Source organism: Ostrinia furnacalis, unplaced genomic scaffold (genome assembly GCF_004193835.3).
Source record: "Ostrinia furnacalis isolate ACB-3 unplaced genomic scaffold, ASM419383v2 OfSCF0436, whole genome shotgun sequence".
In the NCBI taxonomy this organism is placed as follows: domain Eukaryota; kingdom Metazoa; phylum Arthropoda; class Insecta; order Lepidoptera; family Crambidae; genus Ostrinia; species Ostrinia furnacalis.
The window spans coordinates 131,207-154,937 of NW_021130675.1; the positions used below are offsets into that span (position 1 = coordinate 131,207).

Here is a 23,731-nt window from a genome sequence, read left to right on the forward strand (position 1 = left end):
TTTTAAGGGGAATGTTATTGAGTGTGATTTGTTGTACTACGCTAGCTATAGTATGTGATAGCTATGGGTTTTTAAAATGCTGAAAATTGGTTGTATAAATTGTGTTGTTCTTGCAATGTTGAACGAATATTGTCCAAAGCATTGATGATAATTATCTTAAGTATTATTGAGCGTATTAACACTGCCATGGGGCTGTTAAATTTTTTATTAGAATTAATCGTTTTATATTAAAATGTTGACTTATACTCAACTTAAATTTTTATAGTGATGTTATTTGCTTTTCTTAAAATTACAGTCTTAGAAAATGTACAATAGGTACTTATTGATGTACAAAGTAGTTTTAATTTATTCAATTACTATACAAAAGACCATTATTTTAATGAATTAATAAATATTTGTAATAAATATTGCTGATGTAGCCACATGCTGTTCTGTATTTACATAAAACTGCCATATACTATAATATACCATAATGAGACGCATATTGTTGTAAGTTTGTATTTTGAAAAGAAAAAGTAAAACACTTAACTAAATTTTTATTTTATTTGGAAAACTGGTATTGTAAATTTGAACTATGTGATTTTTTTAAGACACCAAAGGCTTTTTTTATTGCAATGTTAAAATAATATTGTGAATAATGTATATTTAAAAAAACTTGAATGCAATTTGAAATTTTCTATGATTTAAAATAAAATATTTATTATAGTATTTATTGGGTTTCAATTTAACAAAATATTCCATTTCAGAATTATATTACATTTATTAATACTAAGTAAATAGAATAATATACAAATCCATCCAAAGATATGATACAATATAGACACAAATACATGGATAATGTCGCAACTGGTGATGTATGCAGGCATACGATAATCACAAATTGTATCAAAGCTACAACAAGGCCAGTAATACTTGTGACTCATAGCACCTTCACACTTACCTGGCATGAAATTGGAAAGAGATGAAACCACCACAAACAGAACGAGAATCCATTAGTTCTGTCACGAGTAATCGGATCTAAAGACTTCATGTAGTGGGTGACGGTGGAACGTATGGGTTGATGAGGTATTCGGAGAAGGAGTTTACAGCTGCCGCGCCACGAACCTCTTTGTCCAACAGTGGCAATTTGGTGACATGGAAGTCCTCGTACAAGTCTGCGATTTGCTCCAAGTATTTTTCTTGAACCTTATGGCGAGCTGCACAGAGCTCACAAGGCGCAGAAGACCTCAGTAGTAGCTGGTTAACGATAATATTGTGTGTGTCGATACCGCATCGCGTCAGCTCTTGCACTAAGCGCTCAGTTTCGTACAATGATAGGAACTCGGCGATGCAAACACAAACAAATGTTGTTTGATTGGGATCTTTGAACTGGGTGTTCACTTGTCTGATAATTGAGAGCATTTCATCCATTTTGTTGCTGAACATGTCAGAGTTGAACTCTGCAAGTCCAAACAGTGCTGCGACTTGATTGATGAATGGTGCAACCTGAAGAAATAATAACAAAACATGAGAACTTTTCAATAGTGATAGAGGACCAGCATAGTCAGTTATTATTTATTTGAAATATTTAAGTTACTTTAGATTTGTTTACCTTAGATTTCAAGCGCATCAATTTGCCCAACCCTCGCTCCACGACCTGCGGGAAGGAGAGTAGACGCAGTGTGTGGCCAGTCGGAGCAGTATCGAATACAACTGCGCTGAAGTTCATGCCTTTGACCAGCTTCATTACCTAAAATTAAAAATATTTATGTAAAAATAGCTGTTTCCATTGAATTTGTTTTCCTGTTATTTATGCACAATACTATTCTTTGAAAATATTATTAAACTGAGTTGCACCACTTAACTTTGACTATATCTTTGGTTGAGTTGGACAGATTTTTGACGTTTGTCAAAGTAAAGTAAGATGGTGCAACCCAGCCTAACTAACTGTAGCACTAATTTATGATATATTCTTAACTGTTAGTATAGTAGTCATATTACCTCGGCATAGCTCATAGCTTCATCAATTCCAGGAAAGGCTCCCACAATTTCTTGCATCACTCCTTTGCCAAGCCTCATGGCCTCTGTTTCCCCCTCAAAGTACTCTTCAGGCAGCTCAGTGAGCCCCACATTGGGGTCTATTTCCATAGCAAAGAGGTTATCAAACCCCTTAACTTTTGTTGGCACCTACAATAAAATTAATAAGTTTAAAATTAATAAGTTTACACAATATAAAATAACAGTATATATTGGAAGAGAAAGTTTCAGTATCACATCATTACCTTAGAAAATTTCTGGTCGAATGCATCTGAGATGTTGTGAGCAGGATCTGTTGATATAATAAGCACAGATTCGCGGACCTTGGACAATTGAACGGCGAGGCTGCAACTGTAATACAAAATTAAGTTTGTAATTTATGTAAGACAGTAAATATTAGTCATAGATGTGAAAATAGGGCTCTAACTTACCTGCATGTAGTTTTTCCAACTCCACCTTTTCCACCAACGAAGATCCAACGCAAAGACTTTTGTTCGATGACGTTTTTGAGCGAAGGCTCTAAGGGCTCAAAATTGTTTTCATCCATTATTATCAGCTAACAGATCAATTCTAATAGGAAAAGTATGAAAATATCCAAAAATTAACAATCACCCACCATCAGCTTTTGACAGAAGTGACGTGACAATACACGCACGACGAGAAAATTGAGCGAGCAAATGACAGAGTATGCCTTCAGAAAACTAAAAATTGTACTAATAGGCTGTATATTATCAACGACTTTGCACAAAAAAATAGATGTTTGACAGCTGATATTGACAGCTTTGTCATTTGTGATTTGACAGTTTTCTCTATTTTCCATGGATTTTCCGCGAATGGGTTTTCATCATATTCCTCCAGTAATAAATTTCAGGCCATTTCAGATGTGGGACTTGTAATGAGTGAAATGTATAATTTTATGAATGAAAATAATGTTCTATCGTCTGTTCCGTGGTCGTTTAACATTCAAACTTTACGTGCTATTAGCAATTATTATAATTGTTTCCATAAGCGGATATCTATTCCCACAGTTTAAATATTTTAATCCTATAGCTCCAGTGACTGTTGCTCCCAATGCCTTGCATACGCGGACATCACGACACTTGTCCAAATTATTGACTGTTGTGTTCCGGCAGTTTGATGATTTTGAGAACGATGTCGCGGACAGCGTGCAGTCTTTCGTCACCGCATTCCCAAACATGCCCGTGGTGGTCGTCTCCGACAGTACACCGTACCCACCGTTCCCGTTTTCAGCTACGAACGACACGTTACGAAACGTTAAAGTGGTTTCTCTAGAACTGAAACTAGATTCATCACCGCGCGATTTGAATCCTCTCACTCACATCCTTACTGAGTATGTGTTATTTGTACCTGATTCTGTCCGTGTCTTACGCCGGGCGCTGCAACAGGCAGCCGTTGTTGCGACGGCATTCCCAGCGAACGCTATAGCTTTAGGAGTGGCTAATACCCACCTAATTTGCCAGCAAATAAAGTGGAACTATGCAGACTGGACGCTTCAGTATAACAAGGATGCATCTGGAAAGCTCTGTGATGCTGTGCATGGCCCACATGCGCTGTTAATCAGGACTGCACTGTTGCAAACATTACCTCAACCGTTTGCATTGCCTTTTCCGGAGTCTTTATATTTGCAAACTAGTGTAAAGAAAGTTAAAGTAAGTCTCATAAATTGTGTTTTTTATTCTCATTGGATGTTCATATAAAATAATTAATTCTATATACAGTCGTGGTCAACTAATTAGGGACGTTATATGACTAAAACACAAGACCGTCTCTCCAGTCCCAAAAAAAAATCTTCACGAGGCTTTGTAGCTTGTGATTATTAATAACAAGTAATTTGGCTAGTATTCTAAATATTTAAAGGCCAGAAAAGAAACTAGCTAGTTGCGATCAATATTTTTAAAATAAATAAATCATTGCCACCTACACATTTATTGACATAGGGATGGACAACTAATTAGGGACACGTAACACTTTCACTGTAAATGTAAATAAATTGAAAATTATTTAAGTATTTATTACATAAAAAGTTTTCATTAATAAATATAGAATACAAAACAAAATCATCAAACGTATTTTTATAACCAATATGGTTGGTTTTGTTGGTTATAACCATTTGACATCGGCGCGGCATGGATGCAATCAAATCATTACAGGTTTCTAAAGAAATATTATTCCAAATACCATTAAATGCCACGAAATGCTGATTTTTAGTGCCAGTACGTTGAGCTGCAACTTTTTCCTTCGTTTCATACCATAAGCTCTATAGGGCTTAAGTCTGAGTTGTTTTCGGGCCAATCTAGTACCGTCACTGACTGTTGCGCTAGGAATTATTAAACAGAGTACGCGGTATGTTTTGGGTCGTTATCGTGTTGAAATGTTCATGAGACTGGTAAGACTTCTTCAGCATACGATAGCATCGTTTTCTCCAATATTTATTTGTATTGGAATTGCTCAAGTTTAACTTCAGTTCTTTTTATAGGTTACACTCTATGTCCAGAAAAACAGTCCCAGATTTTTATTTTGCCGCCTGTATGTTTCACCTGCTTCTTCGTTTACTTTGGTATCATTTCGGACTTTACAGGTCGTCGCACGTATTGTCTGTCATCGGATGAAATAAGATTTATCTTGATTTCATCAGAAAACAGCACATTTATCCATTGAGCAAAAGCCTAATGTCCATACTTTCTTGCAAACGCCAATCTTGCTTCTTTGTGTTCCATCTTCAGTAGTGGAACTTTTCGAGGAACTCTTCCTACAAGCTTTGCCTCCACCAGTCGCCTTCCGACGGTCCTCGCAGATACTCCAGCAGTCGGTTCTGGTCCAAAAATCTCGCTCTTGATCAGAACGAAACCCTTAAAGGGGTCTCTCTTTGCGAGAGTGACCATTCTGCGATCCATCTTGTGGGGTTGTTTTTATTGGCCTCTTCCTTCTAGGCATACTTTCTGTGGTTTCATGATTTTGAAATAAGCCACTGCATCGTAGATTCATGTTTTTGGAACATTTCAGATGATCTGCAATTTACCGGTATGGCCATCCACACTGATAAAGATTGATTATAACTTAGCGCATTGTTGCTTTTCTTTCAGCCCATTACCTTTAATAATTTGATGAGTTTTTAACTCGCAAGATAAGAATATCGCTTTTCAAATTGACGCCGAAATTACAAATGAACAGAATAAAAGTTATTACTTTTTATTTTTTTAATTTAGAAGGAAAAACTTAACCGTCCCTAATTAGGTGGCCAGACCGTCCGTACCATAATTACCGATTCATGTGATTTGATTAAGATTTTTTATTAAGTTAGTAAGTTTTTTTGTTGTTATTGTGTACTGTTAAATAGAGTTCTTGATAGTGAATATGTTTACAAAGTAACAGCCAGTAATATTGAATGAAGCTCACAATAATAGGATATGAACACTTAGTATTGCTTAGTATTCTATCTGTCCCTAATTAGTTGACCACGACTGTATCTGTTATAGGTACAAATTGCAGATGGCAAACTAGGAGCAGGGCGTAGTGTTCTGAAATCTCCTGGAGCACGCCAGAGAGTGTCTCGTCGCATGAGGGATTACCGAGTAGCTCTCTATAAACAGCTGGGTGTGAAAGCTGTTGTGAGGGAAGACGGGAGAGTGCAATGGTTTGGTTGTAAAAGGGAGGGCCAGGTAACTAAATACATGACAACTAGCAAACCAAATCATTGAATAATTGTAATAGTATTTAACTAAATAAACCACAACTGTGGTAGCCAGTTTCTTTTAATTAAATCAAAAATAAATTCAATTTTGACCAATTTTTCCCAATTTTTGGGACTTAATCTTATTGCAGCATGTTTTTTTGCCTCTTATTATTTTGACAGTAACATAGTAAAATTGGTCTTTCAGCGATGCTACCCATCAGTTCAAGGCACGCCATCGTACATTCTGTCAGGGCGCAACACGCCGCCATGTTGTCGCAGGAATATGCGACGCACAGCAGGGCATGTGTTGCGAGCGTTATTACAAGCTGGCGCGCGCTGCTGGCTAGAAACTACGTCGCTACTCGGCGCTGTCGTTCAGTAAGTAGCTAATTTCAATTTAGCATGGTATTTCAAGCAATCAGAACTTTTTCCAGGTGATGTTTATCCTTCTGCTTATTTCCTCTTCGTTGCTATCTTCGCACAAAGAGATCCTGAAAGGCAACTATAGCTTGCACCTGAAAAGAACCGTAGTCGAAACCTGCCTACTACCATGCTTATTATACGGGAGCCGTGTACCATACCAAAAATAGAGCAAAAATAGAATCATGTCAACATGCGATGGAGAGGAGCATTCTGAAAATAAGAAAAATTCAAAAAATCAGAAACAACAAAATTAGACAACAAACAAAACTAACAGATGCCCTCCAAAAAGCTTTAAAACTAAAATGGCAGTGGGCTGGACACCTAGCAAGGTACAAAGATAGAAGATGGACTATAACATCAACAGAATGGAAGGGACCGAAGGGGAAGAGGAATGTTGGGAGACCCAAAGAAAGGTGGGCTGATGATATAATGAGAGTAGCGGGAGAAAATTGGCTCGACCTAGCCCAGGACAGGAAGAAATGGAGCGGAATGGAGGAGGCTTTTGCCCATACAGGGGTGCCACAAGAGTGAAGACAAATGCTTCTAACTTAATTTATAAAATTGTAAACTTGTGGAAATAAAAGCTTTTTATTATTTTATTAATTTATTTATTTATTTATTATTTCAAGCAATATTGTCCCAGGACATTTCTTTAAGGTAAGGTGCTCGAAATTCAAATCAGTCTTAATCATAGGTACCTATTATAAAATTGTATGAGAACCCCGCAGTGTGGCGCGGATGCGCGTGTCGACCGCGCCACACTGCTTGCATTTAATAGGCGGGCGAACGCGGCGGTTGCCCGCCCTAGAGTGCAGACTCACGTCGGATAACCGGAGCGAGGGCTTGCTTCGTCCACTCGCGCAAGTTTTAGCATAGGCTCTAAGATGCCAATGCCCCAGTGTTTAGTGTGATCTGCATTAATATTTTTTTTATAACAGGGGCGACCTGTTACCATGGGCGGAGTACGCCGAAATCGGCATCCATGCGTCCGACGTATCCCGCGTGGCTTGGCTACAAAGAGGCGGTGCCGACGCCGACGGTTTCGTTTGGGAGCGCGCCACCAAAGGCCACTACTACCGAGTGGCGTTCTCCGCTACCAACAGCGTGTATGTACTGGTGCTGCCCTTCACGGCGAGAAACGGAACTATGTGGCCGGCGGACTGGGTGCTGGCGCATCAGAAGGAGTTCTCGGAACGGCATTTACACCCTCTTGCACAGGTAAAGGGATAGTGATTTTATTTCTTACATAATTTTACAGGAGATAAACTATCCAGACATGAATCTGTGTGTGGCATTGAACAGAATAGTAAAATGTTTTTGGTTTGATAAGTTGCAGCAGCAGATACTGTCCCTTACTTTACTTTCTGACAGCTTACATGAAGAACTCAGCAGCATTATAATTGCCAGTATTTTAATCCTAGTAATAATAGTTCGAAATAGAAAGTATTTATTTGTTTAATTTAAAAACAGGTTAAAATTACAATTTATCACAGTGTACAATAGTGGTATGAGACAAAAAGGTCTATGACTCGGTGATTGCAGGAGATCCACAAACCCTGTTATTCTGCCATAGCCAAGTGTTAGAACTGGTTTAGTTCCTAGAAATAAGAGGTCTCACATGAGGTCTACACTACAAATTGTAGAAGTAGCATGTCTGCTGACTCAGGATTAGTATCTATAGGCTAATTAAAATTTATCTTCCAGATATCATTCGCCGGCCGTCAAGCCCCGGCGCCGAATGACGCACGCGCATTCCTCGACGCCAAACTCGGTGCGGGCTCAGTGGAGCGATGCAACAAAATAGGCCCGAAGTTGCTCTACCCATAGTATTGCTACAGCACACAATAGACGTAAGAGAAAATGTAAGAGACTACTTTAGTAAAGCACAACACACACTCTTTTAAAATAGTCAAGTTTAAGTAATGCGACAAATTTTATTTAGGGTTCTCTACAATATTGTGGACCAGCTACAAGTATTTAAATGTTGATTGGAAATTAACAATAGCGGTACTTCGCCCTAATGTTGTTTAATTTAGTTGGCTTTGGCACGATCTGTAGCTGGAATACAAAGTAAATTACAACCATCTGTTATATAGATGACCCACGCTGAACTGTCCCGCCAAACTCAATGACAGGGGGGCGCTACCATCGTTCAACTATATGGTTTCCAACATGGCAAAAATCTGAACCAGCGATCCGGTATTGACGGTGGCGCCCCACTGTCAATGTCATCGACAGGACAGTCCAGTATTTTGGAACTATAGTAGGGGAGTTGACACCAATAAATACATTTTATTTTGTCGGCCGTTTTGGTGTAGTGGTTCAGAGCGGACTACTATGCCGAGAGGTCCCGGGTTCGATTCCCGGCCGGGCAGAAATTGAAATGATGAATTTTAATTTCTGTGACGGGTCTGAGTGTTACTATGTATAATATGTACCTATGTATTTAAAAAAAAAAGTATATAAGTAGTATATCCGTTAAGCTAGCACCCATAACACAAGCATTAAGTTGCTTACTTTGGGGCTAGCTGGCGCTGTGTGAAATTGTCCAAAGATTTATTATTTATTATTATTATTATTTTGATATGAACTGTGGAAACGTGATTTCGCTATAGATTTTGTATAGCAACAGGAATCTATGTTGTCTTGTCATGTAAACTTTTCCACCGAACTAAAAATAATATTCCATAAAATTACTTTTAGTGTCATCCTACTGGTACAGGTGATCAAATATTTAAAAAGCAATAAATTATCTTTTAAGCTTTGCAAACACTACCATTTTTAGTGACGTGAATGAATCTTAATTTAGTTTGTAACTTGTATCAAACACTTTCATCAATTTAATAAAAAACACCAATATAGGTACTTATTACGGTTAGGTAAGGATTAATTATATTCAAATCAGCCTTCTAGTGCTAATTTATTCTTGATTTTCGATAGAAAAACTATTATTAGGTAATAAGTATAGTATTTTTAACTAAATGATGTCAAGTATAGAAGTGAGCCCATGTGTCTTGAAATGATTTTTTGCTGTAGAAATCATGAGTAAGTAGATACTTTATTATATTTTTAAAAGTCGTTACAAAATCAGCAGAAAATATATTTTTAGGCCTTTTTGTTTAATATTAAAATTATGAGAAACGAGACATTTCTAAGTATATTTTCACCTCAATATTGCATTTATTATAAAAGGAAGTATTTTTTGTAGGTACTGAATTTTTCTCTTTTAAAATTATCACTTCACGGGATTTTAGTTATATTTTTTATAGAAATTTCTAAATTATTACACTCCACTAAAGTGCGACTTACGTATCTTATTACTTTAATAACTTAGCGTAGCGTATTTGTATGGAATAGATTACAAAAAAAAAACTAGTCAATAAATAAATAGTGTTTTTGAAGATCTCAAGGAATTCTAGTCATAAATCCAGAGACCATTTGTGAAATGGTTTGTTCTGTTTGAAGAGTTTATGGAAATGTTTTCAGCAAAATTTTGTAAAAATCTTTAGAATGTTGTAATAAATTCTCTTTATAGAATATTTTAATAGTGTTTAGCGATACATTTATTATGGTTTTTGAAGCTTAAAAAATACACTCAATATTAAATAAAATGTGTTTTATTTTAATTATATTGTAAGCAGTATAATAAATAAATTCAAATAAATTAATCGTCGTCAAATTTCTCGTCGACTACGCCCGGAGTGAACGGAGGGTCCCGAACTAGACTGAGAAGTTTGTCGAGTTTCATGATCTGAAAAAATTGATATTATTTTATTTTACAAGAATTCAATACCTAGCGAATTCCATATTTTAACAAAAATAATTTGGTTTTCGATAGTTGTGTTATGTCGGTAGTAAGTTTATTGATATGAAAATCTGAAAAAAAAAAGGATTTTTTTATGTTAGTAAAAAATATACTGTAAAAAAAACTTCGTGTTTTACCTGAAGTGTTCTTTGGTCAACTCCTTGGGCTTTCTTTGGTGGTTTGCACATGACTCGTAGATTAGGCGACAGTTTCAATACGTGACATGTACCCCTGAAAAAGTTAAATACGTTATCAATACCTAAATTATCAAAATATAGTCAATTACGTAAATATGTACTATAATAAAAACTAAAAAAGAAAATCACGTATGCCCCCAGAGAGAATTGAACTCTCGACCCCTGGTTTACAAGACCAGTGCTCTAACCCCTGAGCTATGGAGGCGATGCGAGGGTGGGCGAAATAGTGAGACGCTTACCACGGCCGTTACGTCATAGCGTTTAAAATGAAATCACAATGAAATAATAAGATAATAAAATATAATAATGTATGTTTGTTTTGATGACATATTTCATAATTTATTTCCAATATCGTATTGTATGAACAATGTGGAGTAAAGTAGAATCATAAAATGAAGTTTTCCTTATAAGTCATTGCGTTCTGTATGCTTCACTGTGCGTTTTTCTATGCACAATAAGGCAGGTATTTGACCGCAATCGCACCTGGTGTTCAGTGAGATGCAGTCTAGGATGGTACATAATATTATCTGCCCTGTAAGTGCCTATTCACTCTCGCCTTGAAAAGGTCCGGATTTAGTGTTTGGGAAAGAGAGCAGGCAGCGAATTCCAGTCCCTAGCTGTTCGCATTATAAAAGAGACTTTACTTACTAATTCTAGCTAATGATTGTGACTTACTTAGTATCTCCGCACACTATGACGGGCAGTCGTGCGTTGAAGTCTATCCTGGTGAGTTTCTTAGTCTTCTTCGAGACTACCGCTTGCGAGCATATCGGCCGATACTTGTTCACGTTCAAATCGTATACGTACACCTGCGATGAGATTAATATTTGTCGAATGAATATCATTTAATTTTGTATAAGATTGTGGTATACCTACCTATATTTACTACGATAAAATCTATGGTAAGGCAGATATCTACTTTTTATTGTGATTAGTGAAGTAGGACCTACAATAAGTAGAGGTTAAATTAACACAAAACCGAAAGTTTCAGAATCAAGAGTAGAATCGATCAACGACATTAAAAAAAACATAATCCTCCTTCTGACGCAGTCGGGTAATGAAGGTTTAATGAACCAAAAATAAATAAAATAAAGAAACTAACAAAGTTAAAACCTAATTTTTGTGCTTACTGTGTTCAATAAATTCTATTTCTTTCTTTCTAATTAAGTTAATGGTGCATGTTCCAGATAGCAATGTGCGTTAACGTCGTGTTCGTTGATAAAATTCATGAATCGTAATGTATTGAAATATTGAATTAGATGATAATAGACACGAAATAAGATGAAATATTTGTGTACCTACATCATGAAAATAAACACTCTTAAGCTCTACCATATTAAGAAAGTCATTATAGCCNTTACAATTGAAATTAAGTTCTTAGTGAAAATTCAATTTAGTTGTGTTCGCTAATTTATAATTCAGACTGAGTAGGTATACTTAAAACTTTATTTTTAATCTAAAATACATACAAGACTCTATCAAAGTTCTTACCTTCCCATCAGCAGTGCAAGCTGCGAACACGGTGCTAGAATATGGCGCCCACTTAACATCGCCCACCGGTGAGCCCAGCTCGAACATAAACAGCGGCTCACTGCAAGATAAACAAACTTAACTTTAATAACAATCGTAATAAAGCTTGAAATCCTTTATCTCTGCTAATGTTAGCGTCGGTTTCCTTCGTATAGTGGTGATTTGAGTTAACTTCAATACTTTCATGCAAGAAAGAAAGAAAGAAAGAAAGAAAAAATATTTATTTGCTACTAAATGATACACATTGACATTACAAAGTAAAAATAATAAAATTGTTATACCAAATTGGTCTCTGCTCAGTATGAGGCCATAACGTACTCGGGATCACGTTACGGCCACTGGTATTCTGCAGAAACTATGAGAGAGGGGCATGCCTACTTATTTATTCATGTGGGTTTCATTTATAGAAACGATCTTCACGTTAAGGCATCAGAAATCCTAGAGCCCTAATAAGGTGTAGAAAAGAACTAAGTACGACGTTGTGGTATGGACGAAGAACAATATGTCCGGCGCCAAGCTTTTTGCGAACGACTCGATTTGTAGAGTAAAAGTGAGACCGTTTTTCTTCTCAAGTTTAAATTAATACTGCAAGAGTTAACAGTCAGTACTACTACACACAAACTCAAAAAATTCTTAATGTCAATGATACTAATAAAAAACAATTAAATACTTACTCGCGGCCATCTTCCCATATCTTGACGCGCCAGTCGCCCGCGCACGACGCGTAAATGCTATTATTGAAGTAGTTGTAGCTGATCCTATACACCGGCATGTGGTGTCCCTGCACCGAGGACACGTAGTTGCGGTTGTACTTGAGCGAGCACGTGTGGATCATGCCGTCCTCTGTGCCCACCATAAAGATCTCCGCCTTCTCCGGGTGGAAGCAGAGGCAGCTACCGCAACCTAAACAGCATCAGCAAGTAATTTGAGATGGATCAGCTTACGTCTAGAAGGATTGCTTGATAGGCTAGGCTAAAATATATGTAGGTATATTTATTTCCTCTAATTACTACTCTTTGATTGAGTTTCAGCCTATAGAAACGCCACAAACAACGATCCTGTTTTTTCAATCTATCCAGCCGTTGCCAGCCAACTTCCTACAGTCTCCAATGCTGCCTTTGCCGAGATTGTTATGTAGGTGATCGAAGTCCAGCATTTGACGCCAAAACTATTTTAGCACGCGGTAGTTTTGCGCTAGGACAAAGCAACCGTGCGCTTTAGTTCCCATTAGTTTGGAAATATGATACTGACTGTTGACAGTGACCATGGTGCCGTCAGGGCCGGGTATGGGCGGCACGCTGGACGTCAGTGTGATGATGGTGGTGGCCTGTAGTTCGCCGGGCATCACCGCCCACTGCACCACGCGCCCGTCACCAGAGATCGAGAAGAAAGACGCTTCGCCGTCTATCATTCGGGCTCCCCAGCGAACCTGCATTTTTTACACATCTATAGTTAAAAGCACATGAAAATACCATTTAGGTACTGCAACAAGGTACTAAGGCCACAGTTCCAGCACCTCCAGCTACCTATTTCCGGTCATGTCGTATCTCGTTATATCGCAAAGAATCACCATTTGATGAGAGCGAGAGAATAATAGGAAATTGGTAGCTGGAACTGTGGTTGATAGTTCCTACTAAGGTATTTTTCAGTAAATTCTTAATCAGATTTACTTGAGACTTGATTAAGTTCTAAGTTCAAATGGTTATAATTTTAGAGTCCTACACACCNATCGCCAGAGATCGAGAAGAAAGACGCTTCGCCGTCTATCATTCGGGCTCCCCAGCGAACCTGCATTTTTTTACACATCTATAGTTGAAAGCACATGAAAATATCATCTGCGTATGCAACAAGGTACTAAGGCCACAGTTCCAGTACTTCCAGCTACCTATTTCCGGCCATGTCGTATCTCGTTATATCACAAAGAATCACCATTTGATGAGAGCGAGAGAAGAAAATTAAATGGAAATGGTATTAGCTGGAACTATGGCTGATAGTAACCTATCAAGGTATTTTTCGGTAAATTGTTAATCAGATTCACTTAATTAAATTCAGGGGCTTGATCAAGTTCTAAGTTAAATGGTTATAATTTCAGAGTCATACACACCTCCCATACAATATTGCTGTGCTTATCCCGCACCGAGTCGGACTTGTACTGATAGGAAGACTCCAGCGTGAGCTGAGCGTTATAAACGCACACGTTGCCGTCATAGCGACCTGTTCACAAAAACATTCTATGAATATAGAGTCTCCGATCACTAAGGAATCTTCTAAGTCTTCTAACATATCACGTTTCATTGCCTTTTGGGTGACCTTGAGCTTTTTTCTATGAGACTCATGTGCTCATAGTAAGGAAGGGCCCACGTCTCCATTCCGTCTTCGTTCACATACGATCGGCGTACTTTAAAATGTTGTTCAATCAACTCTATGTTATTAATTGAAGATAAGCTGGTCTAGCAAAAAGTGCCAAATAAAAACTTACCAACACAAACAAGGTAGGGCGTCTCCTTATAAACGTCAAGGCAGATGATGGGGGACTCAGTGATGACGGCATACTCTGGATACGCTGGGTTCTTGATGCTGTACAGGCACAGGCAGCCCTCTTTTTGCTGGTTTGTGAAGTCCACTGGTATCAAAATTAAGTTAATTTTAAAGTTAGTTTAGTTAGTTCTCAAGAAAGAAGAACCCAGAAGCCAAACTAGCAGAAGTGAACAACATTTATTCATGCTTGCTGAAGAATTATCTGGTACTAGGACACCATGCAAGCGATTTTCGTCATCTCAGTATTTCGACCTATTCAAGTAAATACTTTTCTAAGCACCATTATGACATTATGGCCACTTACATGAACCGTAAGCTACAGCAAACAGGTCTTGATAATGCGGATTCCACTGCAGGTCGCAGACGGCGTGGCTTCTCATCGGTTCGAACTGGAATTTCCACAGCGGCAGCAACGATCCCATGCCCTCCCTGAACTCGTCTGAAGGATCATCCCAGTAGCGGTAGTCTTGAGCTGGACACGAAAACCTTTAAATTAATCACCTTTTCGCATAAAAACCAATCTTTTTTTTAACAAAAACTGTAGCAATCAGCTTTAGGCATTCATCAAAAACAATACGAACGAAACGAATATAGTTTATGTATGTTAACGAATTTTCTTTTTTTACAAAAGAAAATACATTTTAGTTGGACAGTTTGAAATCACAGAACTGTCTCTTTTCAATCAGAGTTACAAAAGAAGTAACGCAATTTAGAACTACAATTAAGAAAGTTTTAAGTTCGCTTATTAATTACTCTCATTTCCGTTTTTGCCATTTGTTTTGTGGTACGAATTTTCTTTACAGGTTTTTTTTACATACCAATATCATCATAAATGTTCTGGTTGACAAGTCTTTCCAGGATAGCCCAAGCTTCTCGAATCCTCTGAGCCAGTTGTTCATCATGAATCTGTTGCGCTGACTTAGCGTGTTTTGTTGTTTTCTTCTTCATCTGTAAGTTCATTCAAACGATAGGTAGGTCAATCGCGAGTTGAGAACTTACATTGTCTTCACGTAGGTATTTAAGGCGGCTATGAGACAAAACATTAAAGAAACATAACAAAAATAGCTATTTATACCCTTTTAGGTTTCTCATCTTCCTTTTCCTTCATCTTCCTCGCATAGTCCTCTTGGTAATAGTCGAAAATCACGCACTGGAGAGCAGTAGAGCCGTAGTTTGCTCTCGGAGGAGGTATCGTTTGCGTATCGACGGACTACAAAAGATTTTGGCCGTTATTATTGTGTACAATTTTATTCGTCCCATTTGATAATTTGAACATGAATTTCATACCAGCACTTATGTAATTACTTACTCTTCTTGGAAAGTTATAGGTTAAAGCTGCTCTTTCGCAGAAATTGAATTGATTGGCCAGTTTCTTTACACGAGGTTTAATTTCAATCACTTCTTCTTTACCAGCGTCACCTGCTTCTTCTTCTGCAAATATAAAGTCATAAGTATTAAAAACCTTTAACTAGATTATTCTGTCATTTTGTTTTGGATTTGAAACGGGAGTTGAAATGTAGTTGAAACTAATAACCAAGATGGCACATTAATTCCGTTTCATTAATCATTTCGGCAATTCCGCAAAAGCATTGTAAGTTCATAGCAAAAGGGAGTAATTTATGTTTCAGGCGTCTTGGTCACGAATACTATTAAATTTTAAACGGCTCACGCGATATTTTACTAAGCTTTCTTCACTGTTCAATCTTTTTTTAAATTACTGCTACGGAATAAGCACCAAGTAGGCCAGACACAATTTATTACGACTGAGTCTTACAGTTACAATAATAAAGGGAAACGTTCTGAAATGTTTGTGAGACTAAGTATATGTATTTTTTTCAGGAAAAAAAATCCATAAAAAGAGGGTTTATTAAAGATATTATTATAATGTGCCATAAAAGTCACAGAGATTTACTTTGAAAATACTTCGCATATCAAGGATAGTTAAAAAGGGTTCAATGCTCCAATCTATGTCTATAACAATTTTTCTGGTTTTAACATATCTAGCATTGTTAAAACCAGAAAAAATGTTAAAAGATTATCAACATCCCATTGTGTTTTACTGTTTTCCCGATGAAAATATCTTTGACGTAAGCAAAACGTAGCCTCGTGTAAAAGTGTGTGCAGGCATTGTACGAGTAAGTATTATGCTTTTTATCGATGGGTAACTTACGCATGAGTGTTTAAACGTTGTTATGACGTCATTTTTAACATTTCCTTTCCTTTCCTTTTCCTTTTTAACCTCGTGATACGTGGCTCAAAGTTGCATAGCGTGCTATAGAGAGGGCCATGCTCGGTGTTTCTTTACGAAATAGAAATGAGGAGATCCGTCAACGATTTTTAAAGTCGCTGACATTATAGCCCGACTGATTAGCAAGCTGAAGTGGCAAATGGGCAGGGCACATAGTACGCACAACTGAAGGCCGATGGGGTAGCAAGGTTCTGGAGTGCAGGCCACGTACAGGAAAGTGCAGCGTAGGACGTTCACCCACAAGATGGACCGACGGCCTCGTAAGTAGTAGAAAGGCGCTGGATGCAGGCCGCTACCAAGCGGTTATTATGGAAATTATTGGGGGAGGTCTATGTTCAGCAGTGGACGTCATGGCTGAAATGATGATTATGATCACTTACTCTCTTCGGCTTCGGCTTCTTCCGGAGCGTCCCCGCCTTCGCCCTCGACTTCCTCTGGCTGGGCATCAGTGGGTGCCGGCTCTTCGCCTGTCTCTGCTGGCTTCTCCTCTTCAGCGACCACGTCCTCTGTTGGTGAAACATGGTCAGAATTTTCTTCATGTAGCTAGACCAGACAATGTCAGTAATAATGGTAATAATCTCAGAAATACTGGTCTAATTTGAAAAAATATTTTTGTGTTGGATAGCGGATTTATCGAGGATGGCTTCAGGCTATTATCATCATCCTACAGCCAGTAGGGGCGGAGCAGTAAAGAAAAATGTTGCAAAAACGGGCAATATTATTCAAAATAGCTGACCATGACCATGCACTATCAGAAAAAATATGACATTAATGTTATTTCATTGCTACTGATGGTGGTTAAGAATGAAGGAATGAATATAATGCGACAAGCTATTTGTATGATGGAGATTTAGAAGTCATCATCACCGAAGGATGGAACTACTGTAAATATTGACAATGTCATTGGCCTTATGGTTATTGGTCTTTTAATAAATACGACGTTGTGCAAAAGGTTAAGTTACTTTATTTTAAAATATTTTATGTGCATGTTTATGAACGCATTTATTTTATGGAAATATAGTCTGTGAATATGGAATTAATACCTCAGAGTTCGATACAGCGTTGGCTCAGTAGGATCGGCAGTGCCTATAATAAAAATGTAGCTGTATGTATATTTGTCTACCTTCAGGTTTCGCTTCCTCTGTAGGCGCAGCTGGCTCAGGCTCCGGTTCTTCTTCTTCTTCTTCCTCAGCCGCTGACTTCTTCACTTTAGCCTTCTTGGGACCAGCGTCGTCGAAGCTTACCATTCCTAGTGGAGTGACATTATTTAATTGTATAAAAGTTAACACGTAAAATACAACTATGAGTGTTTCATTGAGGAATTGGACAATCCAAATACCTAAGTGTGGTTTTGAACTTTGTACTAATAACAATCTATTGGAATGTGGATGGGCGTTACTTGTAAATGAAAAATGTGTGTGGAGGCATTGTACCTAATATGCCATAGTCGGGAAACTTGCGTCATTATGTCGTCGTACTTATTGTCAATGTCGTTCATTTGTGATTTTATACTTTACAAATGCAAATAGCGAAAAAGTTATTATTATTCAGTGCAAGTACAATACTTGCACTGAATAATAATAACTTTTCTTTGGTCAAAATAAGGTATGTCAGCTGTCTATGCGACTCATAGATAAAGTCTAAGACTAAGGTTGTGATTTCAGTTTTTTACTTCGCATCTTATATCTTATATCTATCTTCTACTGATTGAGTACTTTTTTACTACTCAATCAGTAGAAGATAAAAAAAATGAATGTTCTTATCTTCCAGAACTGGTAGTTACTGTTTGAGGTCATTATCCAAGAGTTAGCTCTCTATAGGGCTTTGTCGAATATCATAATTTGAACCTTATTCACTTAACATAAGATCAAAATGCTATGATTTTTAAACAGCTGTGCCCTATAGAGGGCTAAACATTTCCATGTTTGCTGCACCACATACCATAACCAGCAGCAATTTGTGCCTTAGCTTCGTCAGAGTCCTTCCGTATAGCAGTTCCTTGGAACACGTAGAGTGGGTAGGCTTTCCCATAGCTGGGCTTGGGCTTGAGCACGAACATGCCACGCCCGTAGTGGTAGGCCACCTCGTCAGCCACCCATTGCGGGTTGATGGTGGTCAGCACACGACCCACCTCCTCTTCCAGATCCTATAAAGTTGAAAATTCCGTATTATAAAAGCTGCTCCACATTGAATTTATTTAATTACAGGATTCAGCTCCATTCGTTTTCTTTATTTCTTTGCACTTAAAAAGTTCCTCCAACTTGTGTCTGTTACATGCGTGGACACAAATTAATATGCGTTCAGTCACAACATATGAATAATTATTTCATCAGTTATTAGCACGCATTGGCTGACATTATCTATCGCAAAAGATGTTTATAAGGTCCGGTTTCCACCAAGGCGCAGCGTAGCGGAGAAAGTTATAAATTTCAGTCAATTTGAATGACATCTGATTGTTGTTCTCCGCTCCGCTCCGCCTTGATGGAAACCGGGCCAAAATGTTGTGATAAATCTTCAAATAGAACTACACATGTACTCACAGCATCAGCAACTTCCTCCTGATCGTCAGGCTTGATGAGCGCGCGGGGCTTGAGCCAGTCGAGTCCTTCATCTTCCACGAGGTTCGCCTTCGATTTCGTTACCTCTTTCTGCTCAGGAAATAGAGATATTAAATATTTTTATCACATTCAGATGACGATTACGAATATTTTTGTGCACTTTGACGTAGACAATAAGACAAAAACTTACGCAAATGATAAACACATAGCGAAGGAGCGAAAATATGACAAGTACTTAACTAACTTATAAAAAAATATGCCTCATGTAATAAAAAAAATACGCTTTCATTACAAGAAAAAAAAATAATTTCAATGCGTCATATTTTGGCCCCCATTAAACAAAATGTGCCAACTGAAAAGCTGTGAAAACACATTGGAACAGTCTAAAATAAAGTGCTTTTTGTACGTGAGGTTTTGAAATATAGAATTAATAAACATGGACTTTAGTAACTAGAATTGAAGTTATTAAAATGAAGATAAAAAACCNATTTTCTCTGTTACCCGGCCTTAATAAATACGACGTTGTGCAAAAGGTTAAGTTACTTTATTTTAAAATGTTTTATGTGCATGTTTATGAACGCATTTATTTTATGGAAATATAGTCTGTGAATATGGAATTAATACCTCAGAGTTCGATACAGCGTTGGCTCAGTAGAATCGGCAGTGCCTATGATAAAAATGTAGCTGTATGTATATTTGTCTACCTTCAGGTTTCGCTTCCTCTGTAGGCGCAGCTGGCTCAGGCTCCGGTTCTTCTTCTTCTTCTTCCTCAGCCGCTGACTTCTTCACCTTAGCCTTCTTGGGACCAGCGTCGTCGAAGCTTACCATTCCTAGTGGAGTGACATTATTTACTTGTATAAAAGTAAACACGTAAAATACAACTATGAGTGTTTCATTGAGGAATTGGACAATCCAAATACCTAAGTGTGGTTTTGAACTTTGTACTAATAACAATCTATTGGAATGTGGATGGGCGTTACTTGTAAATGAAAAATGTGTGTGGAGGCATTGTACCTAATATGCCATAGTCGGGAAACTTGCGTCTTTATGTCGTCATACTTATTGTAAATGTCGTTCATTTGTGATTTTATGCTTTACAAATGCAAATAGCGAAAAAGTTATTATTATTCAGTGTATTGTGGTCAAATTAAGATACTTATCAGCTGTTTAAAACGGTTCATAGATAATATCTAAGACCAAGGTTGTGATTTCAGTTAAGTTGTAGTTTTATCGACTCAATTAGAAGAAGAAGATCAGAACAAATATGTTATGTTCCTATCTAATTCTACATTTTAGAACTGGTAGGTGCTGTTTGAGGTCATTATCCAAGAGTTAGCTCTCTATAGGGCTTTGTCGAACATAATTATTGCCACCATAATTTGAACCTTATTCACTTCGCTCTCTATAGGACTTTGTCAAACATATTTCCACCATAATTTGAACCTTATTCACTTAACATAGGTCGAAAGGCTATGATTTTAAAACATTCTGTGCCCTATAGAGGGCTAAGAAGTTCCATGTTTGGTGCACCACATACCATAACCAGCAGCAATTTGTGCCTTAGCTTCATCGGAGTCCTTCCGTATAGCAGTTCCTTGGAACACGTAGAGCGGGTAGGCTTTCCCATAGCTGGGCTTGGGCTTGAGCACGAACATGCCACGCCCGTAGTGGTAGGCCACCTCGTCGGCCACCCATTGCGGGTTGATGGTGGTCAGCACACGTCCCACTTCCTCTTCTAGGTCCTATAAAGTAGTTAGTTCTATATCAGTTTTTGTAAGTAAGTATAATGTTGATTAGATTACGTACTAGCATCAAATAAGTTTTTCTTTTTCTACTAACAAATCTATGGATCATGAGTGTTGTCTGAAATAAACGGATTTTTAATTTATTTTTAATTTATTATAAAAGCTTCTGCTCTACATCGTATTTATTTAATTTACATGCAAATGCAAATTGTACCCTCATAAATATAAAGTTATACAGTTATGTAGCGTAGTTACACTTTGTTACGTCGGCATTGAAGTCACGAATAAACAAAGTTCTAGACAATAAAATATCAAGTAGCAACTTCATTTTAAGCATTTAGCTCATTTTGTTTTATTTATTTCTTTGCAGCTGCCCTTAAGGTCTCTCCTTCGGCTTCTGTCGCTAAATAAATGCGTGAACACAAAGTAATATCAAATATCTATGTGTTCTATCACAAAATATGATTATTTCATCCATTAGAGCACACGCATTAGCTGTCATTATTCTATCGTTCGTTTCAGCCAAATGACGTCCACTGCTGGACAAAGGCCTCCCCCAAGGTTTTCCACAATAAACGGTCGTCCTGCGCTGCCCGCATCCAGGCTCTTCCCGCGACCTTTATCGTCGGTCCACGTAGTAGGAGTTTTATCTATCGTAAAAGATGTTTAATGTTTTGATTTAATCTTCAAATAGAACTACACATATTATGTACTCACAGCATCAGCAACTTCCTCCTGATCGTCAGGCTTGATGAGCGCGCGGGGCTTGAGCCAGTCGAGTCCTTCATCTTCAACGAGGTTCGCCTTCGATTTCGTTACCTCTTTCTGCTCAGGAAATAGAGATATTAAATATTTTTATCACATTCAGATGACGATTACGAATATTTTTGTGCACTTTGACGTAGACAATAAGACAAAAAGTTACGCAAATGATAAACACATAGCGAAGGAGCGAAAATATGACAAGTACTTAAGTAACTTATAAAAAAATATGCCTCATGTAATAAAAAAAAATACTCTTTCATTACAAGAAAAAAAAAGTAATTTCAATGCGTCATATTTTGGCCCCCATTAAACAAAATGTGCCAACTGAAAAGCTGTGAAAACACATTGGAACAGTCTAAAATAAAGTGCTTTTTGTAGGTACGTGAGTTTTTGAAATATAGAATTTATAAACATGGACTTTAGTAACTAGAACAAAAGTTATTAAAATGAAGATAAAAACATGTCCAACGTGACGTAATTTACGTACCTCTTAAATTACACATTACAAAAGTATTGTTTTTGAATTTATAATCAGATTTTCTTATAAATAACTTCAAATTACCTTTGTTTACCATTTGACGTCAGTACCAACATGTGTAAGTACATAACAAACGTAAATGGTAAACATTTTATTGCTATTTTATCAAAACGTGATTAAGTTTTATTTTGTAATTTAGGTTTTAACGAATTTCAGATTACATACATCAATACACATTATCGTTTTCTTCAGAAGCACTTTTGGATCGTCCTGGTTTAGGGCGCGTTTTATCATAGCCTTCAGCATTTTTACGAAGTAAAGTCCGTCTAGTTTTATGAAACAAAATTCCAGTACGCAGGCACGAAAGCTTCCGTCGGGGGCGGGTTCAGAACTGTTCAGTTTTCTATCATTTTGTGTACGAAGATTTACGAGTAAATATTTCGTTACATTTGCATACTGTTAAGTCTTTATTGGTCACGATCATGTAACTCGACTGTAAATATAATTCGAGGCACTTTTAGTTAAGCGTAAACAAATGATTAGAGAATATTGCGTGCTGAACATTCTGGATGCTATCTTTATACCTTTTGATTATTTCTGTCAAACCTTGGATTGTATTGTCGGTAAAAGTATCCTACTCACGTCAGAGTCTTCGTCGGAATAAAAATCGTCTACGCTCTCTTGAGACGTGCTTATGTTTTCTTCCTTTTCTTCGATATTTTCAAGAGCTTCCATTTTGGACATTTTGTGAGAGATAACAGTTTTTGCGGGTATTGTGAAGCTTCCATGAAGGGGAACGACAAAATGCGCTAGTATGACTATCAGCTGGCGTAATGCTACACAGTTCTAATCAAGTTATTATCTGCATTGCATGGTAGGAATAGTTGCTAATGTTCTAAGTAACGACCGGCAGAACAGTTGTTTGCGTGTGAAACTATTTTTAATAACACTTTGTAGAATTATTACAACGGTTTTGCATTAATTGTTATTATTTAAATATCCTTTACCTATTTATTTACTACTGTTTTTCGGCAAAAATAGTAGGCCAAAACAATAGCATAACTATTACAGACGTTGGTTACTTATCTTTATAACACCAGTGAATGGCAATTTATAATTGTTTTAATTAGTTTTGATAAGGTTGCAAAGATGGTCACGGCAACGCGAAAACTGTTCAGCAATTTAGACTTTATAGTTATCAATCAAAATTATAATTCGAAATTAGCAATTCCTTATTTTGCTGACAGTGCAAAGTTAGAAAATTATGGCACCGCGGGGCGTGTCGCCAAATTCTAATTAGTCCCCGGCCGTGGCTGGCGTGAGCTAGTACGGAACCCGGCGACACGCCCGCGCCCGCGTCCCTTGCAGTTGTTAAGGAACCCTAAACGGGACCACAAGCCTTGCGAAAGTTGTGTGGTCACTGTAAGACCGAGTTTGGACCGTGATATGACTTCATACGTCTTTTCATGAGTGACCAAGATCTACCACGCCATGTTTCTACTACCATACGATTTGAAGCAAAGGTAAGTAAAAAAGATGCCATTTTCTTAACTGCAAACATGTCCGTTAAAGTTTTAATAATTAATTTTGTTTCATTATGTAAAAATATTAAGATTTAAGCTAGATGGAAGATGGTTACTCCAGTTGCAAACTCAAGTACCGCTCTACATTTTTTGCTTTCTTATGTTCCATTGTCTCTGGAGCTTGGATCTTTGGAGTTACTGTTTTATTCTT

At 37.5% G+C, this 23,731-nt stretch overlaps 3 protein-coding genes and 1 non-coding gene across 4 annotated transcripts; 1 reads left to right on the forward strand and 3 right to left on the reverse strand.

The window, feature by feature from the left end:
• Nucleotides 1-735: 735 nt before the first annotated feature.
• LOC114364806 (ATPase ASNA1 homolog) lies at nt 736-2,663 on the reverse strand. The gene is made up of 5 exons (XM_028321113.1): nt 2,448-2,663; nt 2,262-2,367; nt 1,981-2,166; nt 1,592-1,729; nt 736-1,485 (listed from the first exon to the last, which is right to left on the reverse strand). The coding sequence occupies exons 1-5, from the start codon at nt 2,561-2,563 to the stop codon at nt 1,027-1,029; spliced, it is 1,005 nt and encodes a 334-aa protein (XP_028176914.1). The 5' UTR covers nt 2,564-2,663; the 3' UTR covers nt 736-1,026.
• Nucleotides 2,664-2,830: 167 nt separating this feature from the next.
• LOC114364822 (fukutin-related protein) lies at nt 2,831-8,277 on the forward strand. Its single transcript, XM_028321135.1, has 5 exons — nt 2,831-3,686; nt 5,514-5,696; nt 5,916-6,088; nt 7,072-7,351; nt 7,838-8,277. Exons 1-5 carry the CDS (start codon nt 2,937-2,939, stop codon nt 7,958-7,960), a joined length of 1,509 nt encoding a protein of 502 aa, XP_028176936.1. The 5' UTR covers nt 2,831-2,936; the 3' UTR covers nt 7,961-8,277.
• A 1,493-nt stretch (nt 8,278-9,770) lies between these two features.
• Nucleotides 9,771-22,755, reverse strand: LOC114364812 (dynein intermediate chain 2, ciliary). Its single transcript, XM_028321125.1, has 17 exons — nt 22,640-22,755; nt 21,472-21,579; nt 20,547-20,751; nt 19,714-19,839; nt 16,832-16,957; nt 15,513-15,634; nt 15,279-15,413; nt 15,022-15,151; nt 14,508-14,675; nt 14,145-14,288; nt 13,770-13,879; nt 12,917-13,094; nt 12,340-12,568; nt 11,627-11,726; nt 10,811-10,944; nt 10,076-10,169; nt 9,771-9,884 (listed from the first exon to the last, which is right to left on the reverse strand). Exons 1-17 carry the CDS (start codon nt 22,739-22,741, stop codon nt 9,798-9,800), a joined length of 2,298 nt encoding a protein of 765 aa, XP_028176926.1. The 5' UTR covers nt 22,742-22,755; the 3' UTR covers nt 9,771-9,797.
• Nucleotides 10,268-10,340, reverse strand: TRNAT-UGU (transfer RNA threonine (anticodon UGU)). Its single transcript has one exon. It is a non-coding gene; the product is annotated as a tRNA-Thr (tRNA).
• Nucleotides 22,756-23,731: the final 976 nt, after the last annotated feature.

Coding starts and splice junctions, on each gene's coding strand:
- LOC114364822 (XM_028321135.1), top strand. CDS start 2,937: ATGAAAATAATGTTCTATCGTCTGTTCCGTGGTCGTTTAACATTCAAA. Junction 3,687..5,513: donor CTAGTGTAAAGAAAGTTAAA/GTAAGTCTCATA, acceptor TATCTGTTATAG/GTACAAATTGCAGATGGCAA. Junction 7,352..7,837: donor ATTTACACCCTCTTGCACAG/GTAAAGGGATAG, acceptor TTTATCTTCCAG/ATATCATTCGCCGGCCGTCA.
- LOC114364806 (XM_028321113.1), bottom strand. CDS start 2,563: ATGGATGAAAACAATTTTGAGCCCTTAGAGCCTTCGCTCAAAAACGTC. Junction 2,167..2,261: donor TCGACCAGAAATTTTCTAAG/GTAATGATGTGA, acceptor ATTTTATTGTAG/GTGCCAACAAAAGTTAAGGG. Junction 1,486..1,591: donor TGATGCGCTTGAAATCTAAG/GTAAACAAATCT, acceptor TTATTTCTTCAG/GTTGCACCATTCATCAATCA.
- LOC114364812 (XM_028321125.1), bottom strand. CDS start 22,741: ATGTCCAAAATGGAAGCTCTTGAAAATATCGAAGAAAAGGAAGAAAAC. Junction 15,635..16,831: donor AGAAGCCGAAGCCGAAGAGA/GTAAGTGATCAT, acceptor TTATATTTGCAG/AAGAAGAAGCAGGTGACGCT. Junction 10,945..11,626: donor CTTGCACTGCTGATGGGAAG/GTAAGAACTTTG, acceptor ATCTCATCGCAG/GTGTACGTATACGATTTGAA.